We start from the raw sequence: 18440 nt of genomic DNA, 5'->3' as shown, positions 1-18440 counted from the left end.
AAATGATTTTGTAAAAGAACTTCTTTTGTTGAAGGTGATTCACCTTCTGTGTGACTACTTGTTTGTTCAACATTTCCTGTTACTTAGAAGATATTTATGATCTCAACATCTTTCAAATTGATCTTGTCACCCTGATAAAGGAAGGTTAAAACTTAAGTTGTGTTACAAGAAGGATTCCAAACTGGATCTTTCTGAAATACCTGCAACTTCTTTGTGGGATGTGGATACTACAAAACCATATGCAGCCAGCCTAGCTCATTTGTCTGATTTAACAGTAATCTCCATGCCATTTCAAAATGTATTGCAAAACACAATGATCCTGATATCAACTGGGTCATATTTGCTTTGGCAAGAAAGAGTGTGTGAACAAGGTGTTACTCAAACAACCATGAATTCCAAACCAAACTTGCTTATATAACTTCCCAGTTCCTACAGCAATTTCACTCTAATGCTTAGGAAGCACGTTCCAGAGAGACTGTGGAAGATGATGCAGCTTGTTTGCTATTAAGACCTTCTGCTTGAGAGGTGTCAATGACATATACATTTATGTGCCTTCTACTTTTCTGTTCAAGAACACAGTGACATCCCCCAGGACGAGCTCGTGGTGCTACACAGAATATTAGAAATGGGTCAGATAAATATGTAAGAGCTATCAAATAAGAGGTTAAAATTAATGGGACAAGCAGTGTTTAAAAGAATCTGTATTTCCATGTAATTAATTTCGGACATAAGCTAGCTGGCAGCCAGGACCTGGGCAGCAGGAACACGGCCCCCCACTCCTATTTCAACAGCACATTCATATTTAAAAGAAATACTTATAAAAATTAAATCATACATCAAACCCCACACACTAATAGTGGGATACTTCAAAACTTTTCTCTCACCACTTGACAGGACAGTCAGAGAAAAAAAATGAACAGAGAAATAAGAAAATAACAGAGATTATGACTCAAATGGACTTAACAGACATCTATAGAATATTCCATCCAAACAAAAAAAGAATATACCTCCTTCTCTGCACCTCATGGAACATTCTCAAAAACTGACCACATAATCAGTAACAAATCAAACCTCAAAATTACAAAAAATGTAATAACCCAATATACCTTATTAGATCACCATGGTTTAAAACTAGAAGTCAACAGCAATACTAATTCCAGAAATCTCACAAACACAAGGGAATTTAACAATGCTCACCTGAGTCAAAGAAGAAATAAAGAGAGAAATTAAAGACTTTCTAAAATTCAGTGAAAATGACTTCAAAAGAAACCCAAATATTTGGGACACAATGAAATCAGTTTTAAGAGGAAAGCTCATAGCACTAAATGCCTATTTAAAAAGATGGAAAATCCCAAAATAGTAAAATAATGGAACATTTGAAAACCTTACAGCAAAAAGCACCTAAGAGATTCAGACAGCAAGAAATAATGAAATTGAGAACTGAAATCAAAAATTAAAAAGAAAAAACAAAGAAAACAATACAAAGAAATGAAGCAAAGAGTTTGTTTTTTGAGAAAATCAACTAAATAAAAAACATTTATAGAAACTAACCAAAAGGCAGAAATAAAATACCCAAATTAACACAACCAGCATGAAAAGAGAGACATTAAAACAGACATGAAGGAAATACAGAGAATCATCAGGTCATATTTTGAAAATGTGTCAATGGATCTTTCCTATGACTAATACATAATGACTTTTTATTTCTTTTGACTGATTCTTATCTATAACTCTATGTTGTTCGATATTAGGATAGCTACACCAAGCGATTCTTAGATCTAATTGATTGGAACATTTTTCTCACAACCCTTTACTCCAAGACAAGGTCTGTCTTTGAGGTTGAGATGTGGTTCTTGTATGCAGAAAAAGAAGGGATTCTGTTTTGGTATCCAATCTGTGCCTTTTTATATGTGAGTTGAGTTTATTTATAATAATGGATATTAATGACTAGTGATTGCTTTCTTTTGTTAATTAAATTGTCATTGTTGATGATGTTAATTTGTGCATTTTCCCTTATTTGAGATTTTCTGCTATGAGATTATCATTTTTTCCTCTGTTTTTGTTGTTGTTACCAACTTCTTTTGCTTGGAGTTCTCCATTTTTTATTTTGTGCAGGGCTGGGTTTTTAGCTAGGTATTGGTGAAATCTAGTTATTTCACTGAATATCTTCTTTTGTCCTTCTATGGTGATTGAAAGTTTTGCTGGATATAATTGAAAGTTTTGCTGGGTATATTTGTCTGAGTTGTCATCCATGGTCTCTTAATTTCTGCATTACCCTTGAAAATGACCTTCTGGCTTTCATTGTCTCCAATGCGAATACATTCAGTTGTAATTCTGATAGGTGTACATTTATATTTTACCTACCCTTTTTCCTTTGCAGATCTTAATATTCTTTCTTTATTCTGTATATTTAGTGGGGGCTTTCATTTTCTCAAAGAACTAGATGTCCTTTTTTTGTGAATTCTACAATGCTTTAAACTCTTTGGATCACAAGGAACTGTAATGTTTCCAGTACAGTTATGCAGACCTCTATGTATTAATAATTATCCCTAATTAAAGAGTACTGTCTTAGTTTCAGGCCCCTACCACTAGGGGACTTCTTGGCTTCTTCTTTCTTAATTTACTGCCACATCCCAACTTCTCATGTTTCATCTTCTACTATTCCCTCCCATTCATTTTCAGGTTTAATCAAGTCTTTTGTTAAGTATCTTTTCTTACTTTCTGACGTTGATTTCTATTCCTGCCTTACATTTTTTTCTTTTTTTTCTTTGTTAATGTATGCCTTAAAGAGATCTGAAGTATCAATTCATAAAGCATGGACATGTCACACAGTATATCTTCATGCAAATAGCATACCCATTATTGATATAATGTGATGGGAGCTCTTTAGTAAAAATTACAAATTAAGATATTGGTTTTGCTTGTGAATGGTTAACATCAATTTACAAAATAATGTATATAATAATCTCTTAGGGTGAACAGAAGGAGCTGAACTTCCATGTTAGTGTGCAATATTGTTAATTCATGGAATAGGAAGAATTTCATGTGTCCATATTTCAATGACTCTGTGGCAAAGTTAACAATGTTATACTGTGAAGTTCCTGATTCACATTAATTTGTGGCATTTTATCTGTATTTGTTCAAAATCTCATAGAGAATTCTAAGGTTCATATTTAGAAAATTTCTATCCATGGTTTTTATATTTAGATAGTCATCTTTGTGATTGTATTGGGAATCACAGGAAGAATATTATTTGGCATATGACTTACATAAAATCGATCATAGCATGTAACTTAAAAAAATATGCAACATAGTAAGACAAAATGTATTCTGTTCGTCCTTTAAAGAGGATTTCAACACTCCATAATGGAGAAGTATCACATGGAAAGTAATAATTGTAGGATTCTATGTCAAGACTTACAAATTTTCCATGTTTTAAGAAGGTTGAATTCTGTATTATTTGGAAAATAAACATAAACACACAAACATAAATAAACTTGGGTCTTAATCCTCAATCAATATGGAGACATATTAACACTTCTCCGTGTTATTTTACATTCATTTTTCATTTATAATTATTTTTACTTGTTTTATGTATCAAATTTTTTCCCCTAAACCTCCCTTTTTATATCCTTCACCCACATACTGAATATCCCCAAGCCCAATACACACTTCTTCATCTCAGAAAGAACGGAGGTTCCCATGTGAGTCTTCAAATTATGGCATATTAAGTTGAGATAAGGACTAAGATCCTTCTCCATGCTTAAAGCTTTGTGCTGTTATCCCATGTTTGGTTTTTATTTCCACAGGGTCATCTCATGCACCAGGATTGATTCTGTTTCCAATCCCAGAGGTTTCACACACAAAAACTATACATAACTATAAACCACCTGGAGAGGTTCTATTTTAATCAATAATCAGTAATCTCCTCTTTTGTGACAACAGGAATGGCTTTTGGCTCAAAATATAAGAAAAAATCTTTCAAGGAATGAAATCAGAGAAACTACCCTTTGAGACCTCACAGCTAGTCTTTATGAGAAAACAGCACTTGACTGCAACAAATGGTGTTCATTGACTTGGGTTGTTTCAGAGGGAGAATACCATGCCTTTAGTGACAGATGTCAGTCTTTTTCCATGGATCTTACCAAAGTTCTCAACAGTGTTCAGCTTTCATCTATGGGCTCATGAGTTAGAGAGGAGGAGGCTTCTTCTTGGGATATAAAATACATTTCTTAAAGAAAAAAAAGGCAAATTACAAAATCTAGAGAAACCTGTCACTTCTGGTTACATTCGGCAAGGAATATATGTCAGCATATGTATTGTGAGATTCACAGTCCTTTTTGGTGCCTTACATTTGTGCTTGTGTGGGTGTTTGTGTTCATCTGTGAAATGAATGTGTGGATTTTCTCTCCTTCAGTTTGTGACTTTGTGTTTATACTGGAACACATAGCTTTTATCCATTCCTTTTTTTTCATTCATATGTGGTCTAGTTTCCCAAAAGAAAACTGCATAAAGTATACATGTCTTCACTTGAGTGAGATTGGGTTGAAAAAGTAAGAAGTATAAGAGTCATAATGTTGTTTCCATTCTGTAGATATGAGAACTGCAAATTATATAGAATAGATCTGAATGTTCAATGTAAATATCCTAGAGTTGTATGATGATAGCTTCACTGACAAATATGCTGGACCACATTTCTTGTTGGTAGCTGTGGTGTAAGAGAAGTTAAAAATAGTTAAAAGACAGAGGAAAACTTGTGTCTTTTGGATAAAGTAAAAGTGGATATAATGTGAGGACATGAGTGGGTGTGGTTGATTTAAAATTTGGAGGTAGATTATATAGTGACATGCAAATTGTTGCCTGCTAATAATGGCAGAATTCTCTCTGCCCTTACATGACTCCAAGAAGCACAGAAGAAGTCAATATTCAGTGTCATTTATGTATTTTATTCTCCACAGGCATGTGGCATTTGACAACCTTTAATATCAACATGCATTGGAAGTGAATCTCCTAATGAACCCAAAAACAAAACCTTGGACATTGGTTAACTGAAAGTGTTATCCAAAGAGAGGACACCTAATCTCAGTGATTATAGTCTGTGAAGAAGCTACTCAATGCCTTCAGCTGGTGTATGTTCTTCATCTGAATTAAAATTTTTGAGTAAGATACATAAGAAATCAACATTATCTCCCATAAGGTAATTTTTCCATTTTTAACCTGTGTTCCACAAAGTTTTAAACCATTTCTTAGACTAGAGTGAGGCTGTTTTAGGGTTTGTTTTTCTCTAATATGGCAAATGCAAAACATACTCTATCTGAAGGTATTTAAAAGCTTGGATCCAGAATGTCAGTATTTTACAAGAAATTTTAAGCTATTATATATCGTGTTGATTATGTGTTCCTGATATAGCTGAGGTTCTTCTTAGCTCAGGTGCTGGAGTGCTATACATAACAGTGTGTTACTGGTGCAGTATGAGACCGGTCACTGTATGTTTTTCCACTGTTAATGGATTTCTTTCTGAGACTACTGGAGTTTTTGCGAATTATGAATTTATTTTATATATATATTTTGTATATATTGTGTCAAGATTTGTGTGGTACCATTTCACTAGAGGCAAGATTGAAATAATTGATAATTATATTGCTGCAGTCTTTAAACTGAACAATCTTCCATTGACTCATGCTGTGAGAAATACCCATGTCTAGATTTGTCTATGGAAGTGGGCTTGTTTCGTAGCCAGGTCAAGGGGACAATTATTTTTCAAAATGAACCAAGTGAGTAAAACAAAGTCATAATAGCTTGACTTCTTAGTGACATGTTACCCTGAAGCAGAATTGTTTAACTAATATATGCAGCACTTTCCTTTGTTCCCTTTTCAGTGTTTCAATTGAAATAAATCTTAGTTTTCTAGGAGAAGGTAAAGTTCATTCTGTGAAGTTTTAAGTATTTAAATGTCAATAGACCCCATTTTAATGTCTAGTTTTTAGTTCATTATGCAGACTTCTAGGGTTCTAGAATAGGATGAGACATAAATCATTTTCTCTGTGTTTTTGGTGACCCACGATAGATGGAAAGCAACATCATACAAATCCGGGAAACAATATATGGATATTGTGAAAGTGCAATCTTACTTGAACTCTTTTCCTGGCTTCTTGGCAGTTAAAAAAAAAATCACCCTAACTATTCAAGCTCCATAACATGTCCCTGGTTATTTATGGCCTCTCTAAACATACAATTTTTTATTTCTTTGGCTCTCAATGTATTCTGGTTATTCTAGACTCTATCTTTGCAGTTGAATGCAAACCACTGTTTTGTGTAAAGTTAGTTTTGTATAACTTGAAGATTATATTGTGATTATGTTCTTTCTCCCTTTGGAAGAAGTCTGTTCCCCACAAAGCTTCCAAGCCCAAGGCCCAGTAAACTGTGCAGAAAGCAGAGGGAAAGAAGAGCTTGTTGCAATACATTGGCTAAAAAATATTCACACAAATCAATGTGTATGCCCAGTTCTCGACTGCACCGGGAAGCACAAACGCTCAACTGTATGCATAACAGCACAAAAACAATGAGAATAGAAAAGTTTTCATAATCTGATCGCTTCCTAGGTATAACCCCAGCAGCACAGACATTAAAAGCAACATTGAATAACTGGGACCTACTAAAACTGAGAAGCTTCTGTAAAGCATGGGACACTCACTGAGACAAAAAGGCAACCTACTGACTGGAAGAAGATCTTCACCAACCCCACAACAGACAAAGGTCTGATCTCTAAAATATATAGAGAACTCAGGAAACTAGACTTTAAAATGCTACTTAACCCAATTAAAAAATGGGGCATTGTATTGAACATAGAATTCTCAATAGAAGAATTTCAAAAGGCCAAAAGACACTTAAGGTTATGCTCAACCTCCTTAGCAATCATGGATATGCAAATCAAACCAACTTTGAGATATCATCTTACACCTCTCAGAATGGCTAAAATAAAAAACGCCAATGATAGCCTTTGCTTGAGAGGCTGTGGAGGAAGGGGAACCCTCATCCATTGCTGGTGGGAATGCACTCTTTTGCAACCACTTTGGAAATCAGTGTTTCGGGTTCTCTGGGAATTCGGGATCAACCTACCCCTGGACCCGGCAACACCACTCCTGGGAATATACCCAAGAGATGACCTATCATATGACAAGAGCATTTGTTCAACTATGTTCATAGCAGTATTATTTGTAATAGCCAGAACCTGGAAACAACGTAGATGCCCTTGAATGCAAAAATGGATGAAGAAAGTGTGGAATACATACACATTAGAGTACTATGCTGCGGTAAAAAACAATGACTTCTCGAATTTTGCATCCAAATGGATAGAAATAGAAAACACTATCCTAAGTGAGGTAAGCCATACCCAAAAAGATGAACATGGGATGTACTCACTCATAATTGGTTTCTAGCCATAAATAAGGGTCACGGAGTCTACAAATGGTTAACCTAAAGAAGCTAAGTAAGAAGGTGAACCCAATCCCAGCATTCGGGAGGCAGAGGCAGGCAGATCTCTGTGTGTTTGAGACCAGCATGGTCTACAAGATCTATTTCCAGGACAGGCTCCAAAACCACAGAGAAACCCTGTCTCGAAAGACAAAAAAAAAAAAAAAAGGAAAACCATATAGTTATCCTCTTGGCTATGGGAAGTAGACAAAATTGCTGGGGAGAAAATTGGGATCTTGGGGGTGGGGTGGGATGGGGATAAGGGGAGATGGGGAGAGAAAAGGGAGAAGGGGAGGATTGGGGGAACTTGAGGAAAAAGGATGATGGGGATTAAGGAAGGTTGAATAGGGGAGCACAGAAGCACAATTCTAAGTTAAGCGAGCCACCTTAGGGTTGGCAAGAGACTTGAACCTAGAGTGGCTCCCAGGAGCCCAGGGCGATGTCCCCAGTTAGTTCCTTGGGCAGCTGAGGATAGGGAACCTGAAATGACCCTATCCTATAGCAATATTGACGAATATCTTGCATATCATCATAGAAACTTCATCTGTTGATGGATGGAGATAGAGACAGAGACCCACACTGGAGCACTGGACTGAGCTCACAATGTCCCAATGAGGAGCAGAAGGAGGGAGAACATGAGCAAGGAAGTCAGGACCACGAGGGGTGCACCCACCCACTGTGACAGTGGAGCTGATCTACTGGGAGCTCATCAAGGCCAGCTGGACTGTGACTGAAAAAGCATGGGATAAAACCGAACTCTCTGAACATGGCGAACAAGGAGGGCTGATGAGATGCCAAGGACAATGGCATGGGGTTTTGATACTACTTAATGTGCTGGCTCTGTGGGAGCCTAGCCAGTTAGGATGTTCACCCTCCTAGATATGGACGGAGGGGGGGGACCTTGGACTTACCACAGGGCAGAGAACCCTGACTGCTCTTTGGACTGGAGAGGGATGGGGAGAGGAGTAGGGAAAGGGGGAGAATGGTGGGAGAAGGGGGAGGGAAATGGGAACTGGGAGGAGGCAGAAACTTGTGTTTTTTTCCTTTTCTCAATAAAAAAAAAATTCAAAAAAAACTTTTCATAATACAGGACCACCTGTTCAAGTCCACCTTGGAAACCTGTAGGAGATATTTAAATGCTACATGAAAATCCATCTTTAATAGACTTTTTGAAAACATCTGAATTTTTTAGGTAAGAGTAAGTGTGTTTAAAAAAATCATTTCAGATTGAGGTCATTTTTTCCTTTGAAGAAGAAGGCAGGGTGGTAGGGAGACAGGGATGCCACATGGTTAATGCTTCAGCCAAGGATAAGCCTCAATGGAGGCCTTGCTGCGGTCACCATAGTCGAACAGGATCTCTTCCCCAGCTGCAATGTCGCGGGAGGCAATGAGGATGAGGTGAGGCACACTATCAATGTCATGAAGTTTGGTCTTGCAATTCCCATACCTACTATGATTGATCAGCCTTCCGAGGCGATTAGTTTCTCGAGTGGCATCCACGCAGTAGGTTTTGCTCCGATACTGAAAATAGTACATGTAGCAGCCTATGGAGGGGTCTTGAGCATACAGAGCCTCCCTCTTCCTGGCATCGGTGATCTCTAGGAGGTCCCCATGGTATTCTACCACAAAGTCTCCCTGGGAGAACTGCTTCGTAGCAATTACACCCCGGCCTTTTCCATCAATGAGTTCAACCTTTAAGCCTTCTTCCTTCCCGCTCTCAATCAGTTCATCAATTTTTTTCTTTTCTTCGTACTGTAGCTCAGCTTTGCTCTTCCTGGAGCTCCTTCGCACTGGGTGTAAATCTGTCAGTTTTCTCTTCTGATGTGTTTTCCCTTGAAATTTTTTCTTAGGGGCCTGCTTGCCCTTGAGGTGTTTTTTCAGGGCCTGCTTGGGAGCCACTGTTTTGATAGAATCACATGATGAGGGTGGAGTTTGCGGGGGATCTGCTGCTTCGGTTTTTTGGTTTGGAAAAGATGCCATGGGACCTCTCCTGGCATCTTCTATCTTCTGTTCATCGGACTTCACGGAACTTTGGATCATATTTCCAGCATTTCTTTCCTCTTTTGGCTTCCTGGAGATTCCAGATAATGGTTTCCCCTGGCATTGGACCTCGTAATGTACAACTGAGTTCTCTTCCTGAAAAGGGTAGCACATTCCTAAGCACTTGTTTGGCTTCATGTAGGCATTGATCTTTGACTGCCCCGCAAACATTTTCTCCTGAACCCCAGATAGCCCCATGTCAGTGCAGCCAGAGCCATTGCCTTTCTGGCGGCCTGGCCACGAGTACTGCCGCTTCCTCAGCTGCTGTTGCTGCCGCTGCCACCAGCGCCGCCATAGCACACCAGGGAAGGCCCTGCAGTGCCTCATGGCAACTGCTTTGCTCATGGCCTGCAGTAGAACCGGTAACCAGTTGCGCTTCTGCCAGACTCCCATCCCTCTCATTTTTCGTAAACCTTTCATTTCTTTCTTTCGTTCTTTCTCTTTTTTCTCTCTTTTTTCCTTCTTCTTCCTTTCGTTCATCTTTTCTCTTTTCTTTTGTAAATGTCTACCTTTATGACAGCCGAAGATTGATTTCACAGACCAATTACACTACAGATAATTTTTCTGCAAACAAAAAAAAAAAAACCATCACCATTAATAATATAATGTAAAGGGATTCTTATAGGTTTGATTGCAGATGGAGCTTTTGGTTTTACTACCACATTTGTAGTATCAATAGCAAAAACACTCTGCTGACTTTCAGGGTGAACCTAAATGAAGACAGAGACTACCATGCTGTGGTGGAGTGTTTTTATAGCTGTGGAGTAGGAAGTGTCCCATGTGTTCAGATTTAAATGAATCTGTTGCTTATCTAACATATTTAAATGCTGAAATATCTGATCCATTTTTAATTATGTGGCATTTCAGCCCCACAACCTCAAATTCTATCATAGAATTGCAAGGTTCAAACCTACAAAGCCTTCAATTTATGATTTTCCATATCTGCTGAGCCTTCCTGGTGAAGATACTGCCTGATTCCAAGTAGAGTAATGCATAGCAAATGGTATACTTATAACATAAGTTTAGTTTCACCAAGTCCATAAAATGGCAAGAAAGAAAGCATTGCTTGTCTGTCCTCAAGAGAGAAAGAAAATGCCCAAAATTTAGAAGTCATAACACAGCGATTCTGTTTTATATTAGATGTAGGGTGACACATATACTATTAGCACTATTCAAGTTTTAATAAAAAGAAAACTGCACACATGATGGAAGTAACACACAGAAAATATACTGAAAGATAATTGAGTTTAACACAGGTTATAGCCCAACAATCATAAAATAGACATATCTATCCTCAACATATTGATAGTCTTCATTTTTCCTTTCATTTATTTTACATATCATCCATAATTTTCACAGTATAACTTTTAGGTTGATATTCTCTTTGCCCACATCCTGCATGTCTAATCCCAACTCTTCCACCTTTCCAAATAAGCCAAGAACCCCTGTCTGTCAGCATAGACTGGATTATTACATTGAGGTTAGTACCAAGGGTCTATCCCTGTATCAAAGCTTGAAGAGTTTCCTCAGCATGGGAAATAGGAACCAAAAATTCAGTTCTTGTCCAGAGACAAGTTCTGTCTCCATTTCTTGGGGATGTACCTACAGAAAAGCTATACAACTGTCACACACGTGCAGAGGGCATAATATTGTTATTTTTTCTTTAAAGAAACAGGAAGAGAGTTGGCTCAAAACATATATAAGCAGGGAAAAGCTTATGTACATTGTTATACTTGAGTATTTTATTCTGAAAGCAGGGTCTCCTAGTTTTTCTGTTGACCAGATTCAGTAGTAAAGAAAAATTATAGCTGGAGTCCTAATGCTAAAGCCGCAGCCTGTAGGTCCCGAAGAATGAAGATTTGAAAGCGAGGCCATGGCTAAACACCTGAAGTTCATTGCCAGGACTGTGATGGTTCAGGAGGGGAACGTGGAAGGTGCATACAGGCCCCTGAACAGGTGTATGTATACCTATGCCATGTGTGTTCAGGTGCCTCCAGAGGAGGTGTGGACTCCCCGTGAGCTGGATTATAATCTTGGGACTACTGCGTTGGCACGACGCTTGCCTGGCACTCTGGCGGCTCCAGGTTTCCTTCTCGAAGCCTCACTAGTGACAGGCTTACTGAGGTCATAAAGCAGCGGCGTTTCTATGAGAAGCCCTGCCGCCGCCGCCGCCAGCGGGGGAGCTATAAAACATGCCAGGGGATCTACAACATGGAAATGGCTCGAAAGATTAACTTCTTGATGCGGAAGAACCGGGCAGACCCATGGCTGGGCTGCTAAGCCCACGTTAGTTCTGTGTCTGACTGTTCTTACACAACCACAGTCTCTGTTAACTTTCTCTACAATAAACTCGATCACACGTGGAAAAAAAGAAAAGAAAAATTATAGAAATTCAGAAGTATATGTAAGAATTCATTCAATCTTGGAATTTGCCTAAGTTTTCTTCTTATCTTCTTAGCAGAGATCCAATATTAATTGACTACAAATGTCGCAAAGAGTGTGTCTGAGTGTTTACGACCTCTCTAAACCCTCCTATTCCTCATAACCTGGGTTTCAATAGCTCTTTGTTATTCTGTCCTCTAACCTTGGAGCTTAAAGCATTCCATGCTTCTTTTCTAAATGAGAATTTTTATAACTATGTTCTTAAATTGTTTATCTCAAGTCTTGTGTATAAAAAAATCCTTCAAGATATGACCAAATGTACTCTCAATGCTTACAAAATATTACCAGTATAAAAAACTTATCAAATTAAAAAAAACTGGCAAGAAATATGCTAAAGCATGTGAATGAAACACCAGGAAGCTTCAACTAACATATTTAGTTACACTTCACAAAGATGTAAGAAAAAAGAAAAAAACGAAGAAAAAAAAAAAACAAGGTTAGACATTCTGTGACTCAAAGAAACAATCTCTCAAAGGAAATAAAACTATAAATATAGACTGCACGTTTTCTGACTGGCCACCCAAACCAGAATAATCCTGTAAAAGCTCCATACTTACGGTATTGTTTGCCCATCCACTCAGGTATATTCCTAGCAAGCAATTACATATTAAATTAAACTATTCGTATTATTTTACATCTTATGACAGGATGCATGGTTTGTTATCTCATATCTTGCTTCTTGAGTGGTTATATTTTATCTGCCTGATTTGCATTTTCCTTATTCAGTTTAATTGTCTTGCTTAAATTTTTTATGCCCTGCCATAGGCAAAATGGCCTCATTTTTAACCAATTATAATAAAACACACTCACATGATACAGAGGGGAGTCCTACAGCATATCATAGCCATTCATTAAATACTAATAGTGCTTCCTTTATGTGATAAAAAATACAACAAAATCCTTTCCATATGTGTCTACAAAACCAACTATCTTCAATTCATAGCAGAGTCATGACGCTTTTCCTATTTTGTTATGATTATATAGCTATTAAATATATATTAATACATTTATCAGTTCTTGATCCATATATATATATATGTATATATATGTGTGTATATATATATGTATATATATGTGTATATATGTATACACACACACACACACACACACACACACACACACACACACATATATATATATATATATATATATACATATATATATATGTATATATATATATATATATATATATATATACTTCCTTAAATAATTTTAATGAAACATTTTCCAGACTCCAACCTTTGGCTTTCTTTGCTTCTTCTTTCCTACCTTCTTTCCTTCTGACCACTTTACATCATTGAGCATCTCTTATTCTCTCCTAATCCTTTACATGTCTGATTATATACTGTTCCACCTGGCCTTTTTCTTTTTTGTTTTGGTTTCCTTCATACTTTCTTTACTACCTTTCTCTCTATTTTTTTTCAGATTTTCAAGTGTCATCCTTCAAATAAATTTAAGATTGAGTTCATACAAAAAGAAAATGAAAGACAATGTTTCTGCAAGCCAACAGCATGTCCATGTCCATTATCAATACAATGTGAAGGGTGCCCTCTAGCTTGAAATACTGGTTAGGCCTGATTCTACGCTAGCGATTGTGAATGTGCAGCACCATGTTGTAAAATTCCTGTACCATGTGTCAGGGAGAACACAGGCAGAAGCAGAGACATTCAAACTTGTGTGGGATACTTTTGAGAACATGTGGAATAGTAGGAGTTTATTTTTTCCAGATTTAAAAATCTTTGTAGCTTACTTAAGAAAGTTGTGTGCTGAAACACCTGATCTATTTTAATTTGTGACAATTCACTCCTACTTTCTCTGGAGTACAGTAATGTTCAAAATTTTAAAATCTTTCCGTCCATGAAATTTCATCGCTAAATAGCCTTCTTAGTGAAGATGCAGGGAAATCATAGTCGGAATAATGGGTAGCATGGGGCCTAATTATTGACTAAGATAGGGTTTGACTTCACAAATCCATATAATGGCAGGTGCGAAATCATTTTATGTATGTCTTCTGGGGAGGAAGCCAAGCTTCAGATAAACAGAAGGTATCACACTGTGATTCTTGTATGTAGTGGTTATATGGTGATATATTTACTATCAGCTCTCTCCAAGTTTTAAGATGAAACCAAAAACCAAGATATGCTTACAGTATAAAACACATACAGACACAAGGATCCAGAGTTGTATAATTAAGCATCAGTTATAGTTTAGTGATAAAAAAAGAGATATATCTACCCTGCTCAACCATGGTTATCTATTCCTTTTTCTATATTAGATTCATTTATTTATTTTACATACCATGCACAGTATTTATTTTCTTCCCATGGACATCAGTATCCTTCTTCCTGCATTCTGGCATCCACAGTTCTTCAATTATGACAGGAACAGATCATCATTTAAGGACATTAAATTAAATAACAAGTCTCTATTGAGACCTAATATTTTGAGTAAAGAAAACTTGTCAGAAAAAGAGGCCTTCTTGACGTAGGTTGGTAAATAGTGAAGATGTCATGTTATCAAAGAAAAAAATGTTCTTTTTCTATAGATCTCAACATTGAACAACTTGCCTCTGTATATTCATGACTTGGCAAGGGGTAGACTTTATCTGAGAGTAATATAAGCTTTTCCCAATGAAAAGAAGGCAACATATTAAGAATCTCAAGAAAATCATCACCATCATTTATCAAAGGCAAAGAATATATGTGAGCATGTGAGCTTTTGAGCTAGGTATCATTTTTTATCTCCTGTACATGTCCTTGTGTGTGTGTGCACCATTTAATTGAAGATATGTATTATTCTGTTCCTTATTTTCTATCAGTATTTCTTCATATGTGAACATTTATCCACTCATCAATTTTTTCTACTAATTTGTAGCTTGACCTTGGGGTCAGTTCACATTAAACAAAGAGTATGAAGCACATTTTTTTTCCTGTTGAATTACAATGGGATGATTGATTCAGAGACACACAACTAATATCTCTATTTGGGAAATATGCGAGATATATATCTAAGTGCTCATTAGTGTACCAGAATGGCCATGAAAGGGATGCTTTCACTTACATGTGTGCTAGACTCTATAGTATTTAAATGTGGTATAAGGGGTATAAAAATAGTAACACCACAGAAAGAGGTTCTGATAAACTAAAGGAGGATAGAGTTAGAGAACATGAGTGAATGTGGTTGGTTTAGCATGTTTACAATATAATGATAGACTCTTAGGTTATAATGGCTGTATGGGAACCCCGGTCAAACACTCTCTACTCATATCAGTGGCTCAAGAAGCAGAGAAGAGCTGAGTAGCAGTGGTATACTTGAGTATTTTAAGGTTCTGAAGTCATACTATTGTACACCTTTTAATGTGAACCCACATTTTAAGTGAATTTCCAATTCCAATCAACAATAAAGCCATGGAAATGGCTTAGCCACGGGAGCTATTACCTAATGCAAGGTTACCAAATTTCTGTGAATATAGTCTGAGAAATACCTGCAAAAGACTATTGCTATTTAATGTCCTCATGCAAGACAAGTAAATCTCTTGACTAAGAGGCAAAATCTCAATGTTATTAACCACAGGGTAAGTGCGGTATTCTTTCCTGTGTTCAGCAACAATTTAAGCCATTTCACAGATGAGACTGAGCTTGATGGATAATGTGATTTTTCTCAAATTTGGGTGCTGTCCAACATCATCAATCTGAAGGAGGAAAATGCCTTAATCCCAGCACTCACGAAGCAGAGCCAAAGAATATTTGTAGGCTGTGGCTGCTTCTTCATTTCTGGCTGTCTCCTGGGAGCCACTCTAGGGTCAAGTCTCTTGCCCTCCCTAAATTGTCTCCCTTAACTAAGAACTGTGGTTCCGTGCTCCCCTGTACAACCTTCCTTTATCCCAATCCTCCTGTTTCTCCAAGTCCCCCCCTTCCCTTCTAACTTTTCTCTCCCTATCTCCCCTTACACCCATACCATCCATATTTTGCTACAAATTATCTTCTGTCTTCCAGATCACTCTACCCACTTTCCATATACCACCTCTTTATCACTCTTTCTCCGTGAAGAAAGAAGCAGGTATCGCATGGGAGTCAACAGACCATGTTTTATCACATTGGGGTTAGGTTCAAATTCCAATCCCTGCTTCACGTTGCAATAAGCATTGGGATTAGGATCGGTAAATTCAATTCAGGTTTTGAGCCTACCACTACAGGCACGACAACCACATAAATGTATCCAATTGTCAGCTCCATGCTATATATATATTTCCTGTATGGAGCTGAATATATATATATATATATATATATGAGGGATGAGAGTTGACTCCAGTTGAGTTCTCCAAGCTTGTCCTTGTGAATGCCAGTAGTCCAGAACGTTCGTAGACTGTGTTCGGAAGATAGAGAAATATCATGAACATAGCCAAAAGAGTTTGGTGTTTCTCCAGGGTTGTCATGAAAGATCTCATCTGTAATTGGGATGTATTCATCATGTGTTCATGAATATCTTGTGCATTTGCTTTGCTTTGAGTTATTAAGTGGCTGGGTGGAATGTTGTTTAAAATTGCACAATCAGAATACTTTCATCTGTCCATGTTTCAATGACTCCAGGGTTTACATCAGAAAATTATATTCAAATATACTGAAACTCCTTTTTCATTATTTTATGGTTTTTTTTTTTTTTTGGAGACATGGTTTCTCTGTGTATCTTTGGCTGTCCTCACACTCACTCTGTAGACCAGGATGACCTACAACTTACAGTGACCTGGTGTGGGAGGGCCTTTTGTCTTCATGTAGCTTTTATTGTTCAGTGAATAAATGTAGTGAGCCGGACAGGATCGCCATTACAAGATGGAGCTGACATCCTGTCTTGTTGGTTACAAACAACTCCATATTTGGCTATTCACTGAGAGCTGCGCTCCCCGCTTCCTGCATGCGCGGTGGATGTGGATTCTTGAGCCTATCCCGATGCGGTCTGGTGTCAGCTGTTGGTGGCAGCCAATCACAGGGCGACCCGTGTGCCAATTCCCTATTTAAGCGGCTGCCTAAGTGCGCCCCTTCCCTTCGCTTTCTGCTCCCCTTCACTTCCTGCTGCCTCTCCCCTTCGCTCCCTTCCCTTTTGCTCCCTGTCCCTCGCTTTCTTGCCCCCTCCTTTCCTGCTACCCATCAATCAAGGGCACTCCAGTAAAGCGTGATCTGAGTGGAATCCTGGTGTGGTGGTCCTTCTTCCGTTACCGGTCAAGAAGTCCGCCACAGCTGGTGCCAGAAACCTGGGAACTTTGGTCGCCAGGCGAAGGGCCAAAGAGGATTCTGAACTCAACACGTGGAGTGGAGACGTAGGTAAGTTTCTCACAGTATGCTGGTTTCAGTCTCCCCAAGTATGCTGTTTGCGGGAGTGGGTTCTTGGGTGTTTGGTCTCGTGTTCGTGGTGTTTGTGGTGTTTGTACTAGCCTGCTGTCTCTGGTTGCACTGCTGTAAGTCTGGCCGCAACCTCAGAGTGGGGAACAATGTGGACATTCCAAGAGAGGGGCAAAAGGCCCGAATTAAACACAAGAACAGTTTTTCAGATTCAGATTCAAAGGGAGGAAACTTGAATAGGCCTGAAAGAAAAAAAGTAAAAGAAAAGGATCCTGATACAATTCTCCCTAAAAGGGAGGTTAATGAGAAGAGGGAATGTCCCCTCTATCCAGTGCTCGAGGAATTTGTGGGCCTGGATCGATCTGAGGAGGAGTTAGACCCTCAGGAGGAGGAAGAGCTGGAGAAAGCCGCCTCAGGTAATCTTAATGTGTCATCCTATGATAGGCTTGGTAGAGATCTGGCCACTAAACAAGTAATGCTAAGGAAGAGAATTATATTCTTCTGGTTTGAGTTACCGAGGCCTCCAGATTTTGTAGAATGTGAACAGCTGTGGCTCCAAGATGCAAAGCTGCAAATACAGGACCTGCCTTGAGGACCCACAGGCTAGAACGCTGGGCCACTCCCAGCGTGGGCCTCAGGGCATAGAAGCACGGCACAACTGTGGTAAGGCTCACCAGCTTAAATGGTCGGGCCCAGCCACTCTGCTCAGCCAAGCCTCCAAGCAAGGCTGAGCGGCTGGGCGCCTGTTCTTGTGATTAAACAACTTTGTATTTAGGCCCAAAAAGGGTATTGCTAAGCTTTGAGGTAGATATTTGCCTAATTTTAAATAAATAGACATAGTGGGAGACTCCCAATGCTGGGGAAACTCTCACTCGGGTCTTGGGATGGCGCAGGCCCCTGCATGGCTCGCAGGAGACCATCCTTGGTGAGGTCACACACGTGGCCTTGGTTGGCGGGGGAGGAGTTCAACCCCGAGTACCAGGAGAAAGACTTTTTAAAAAAGGAGGCCAAGGCCCAGTGGTCCAAAAGGGTCATAAATTCCAAAAAATCCACAGGTGGTTGCCTTGGGACCACTCCCAAGGTCGTAATCTGTTAGTTCCTAAAACAGCAAGCTGATAATCACAAGGAGGAAACTCACTGTTTCTCAGG

The 18440-nt window shown here is 38.5% G+C and overlaps 1 protein-coding gene and 2 pseudogenes across 1 annotated transcript; 1 reads left to right on the top strand and 2 right to left on the bottom strand.

Annotated features, from left to right (window-relative positions):
* Nucleotides 1-18440, bottom strand: part of LOC142842003 (proline-rich nuclear receptor coactivator 1 pseudogene) — a 127888-nt pseudogene that overhangs the window by 64999 nt on the left and 44449 nt on the right.
* On the bottom strand, nucleotides 8764-9858 carry LOC142842033 (N-lysine methyltransferase KMT5A pseudogene; annotated as a pseudogene).
* LOC142842012 (small ribosomal subunit protein bS21m-like) lies at nucleotides 11328-11904 on the top strand. Its single transcript, XM_075959000.1, has 2 exons — nucleotides 11328-11475; nucleotides 11613-11904. Exons 1-2 carry the CDS (start codon nucleotides 11387-11389, stop codon nucleotides 11791-11793), a joined length of 270 nt encoding a protein of 89 aa, XP_075815115.1. The 5' UTR covers nucleotides 11328-11386; the 3' UTR covers nucleotides 11794-11904.

Source organism: Microtus pennsylvanicus, chromosome Y (assembly GCF_037038515.1).
Source record: "Microtus pennsylvanicus isolate mMicPen1 chromosome Y, mMicPen1.hap1, whole genome shotgun sequence".
Taxonomy (NCBI): domain Eukaryota; kingdom Metazoa; phylum Chordata; class Mammalia; order Rodentia; family Cricetidae; genus Microtus; species Microtus pennsylvanicus.
The sequence above is the reverse complement of the archived record's forward strand: the minus strand, read 5'-3'. Positions and strand labels throughout refer to the sequence as shown.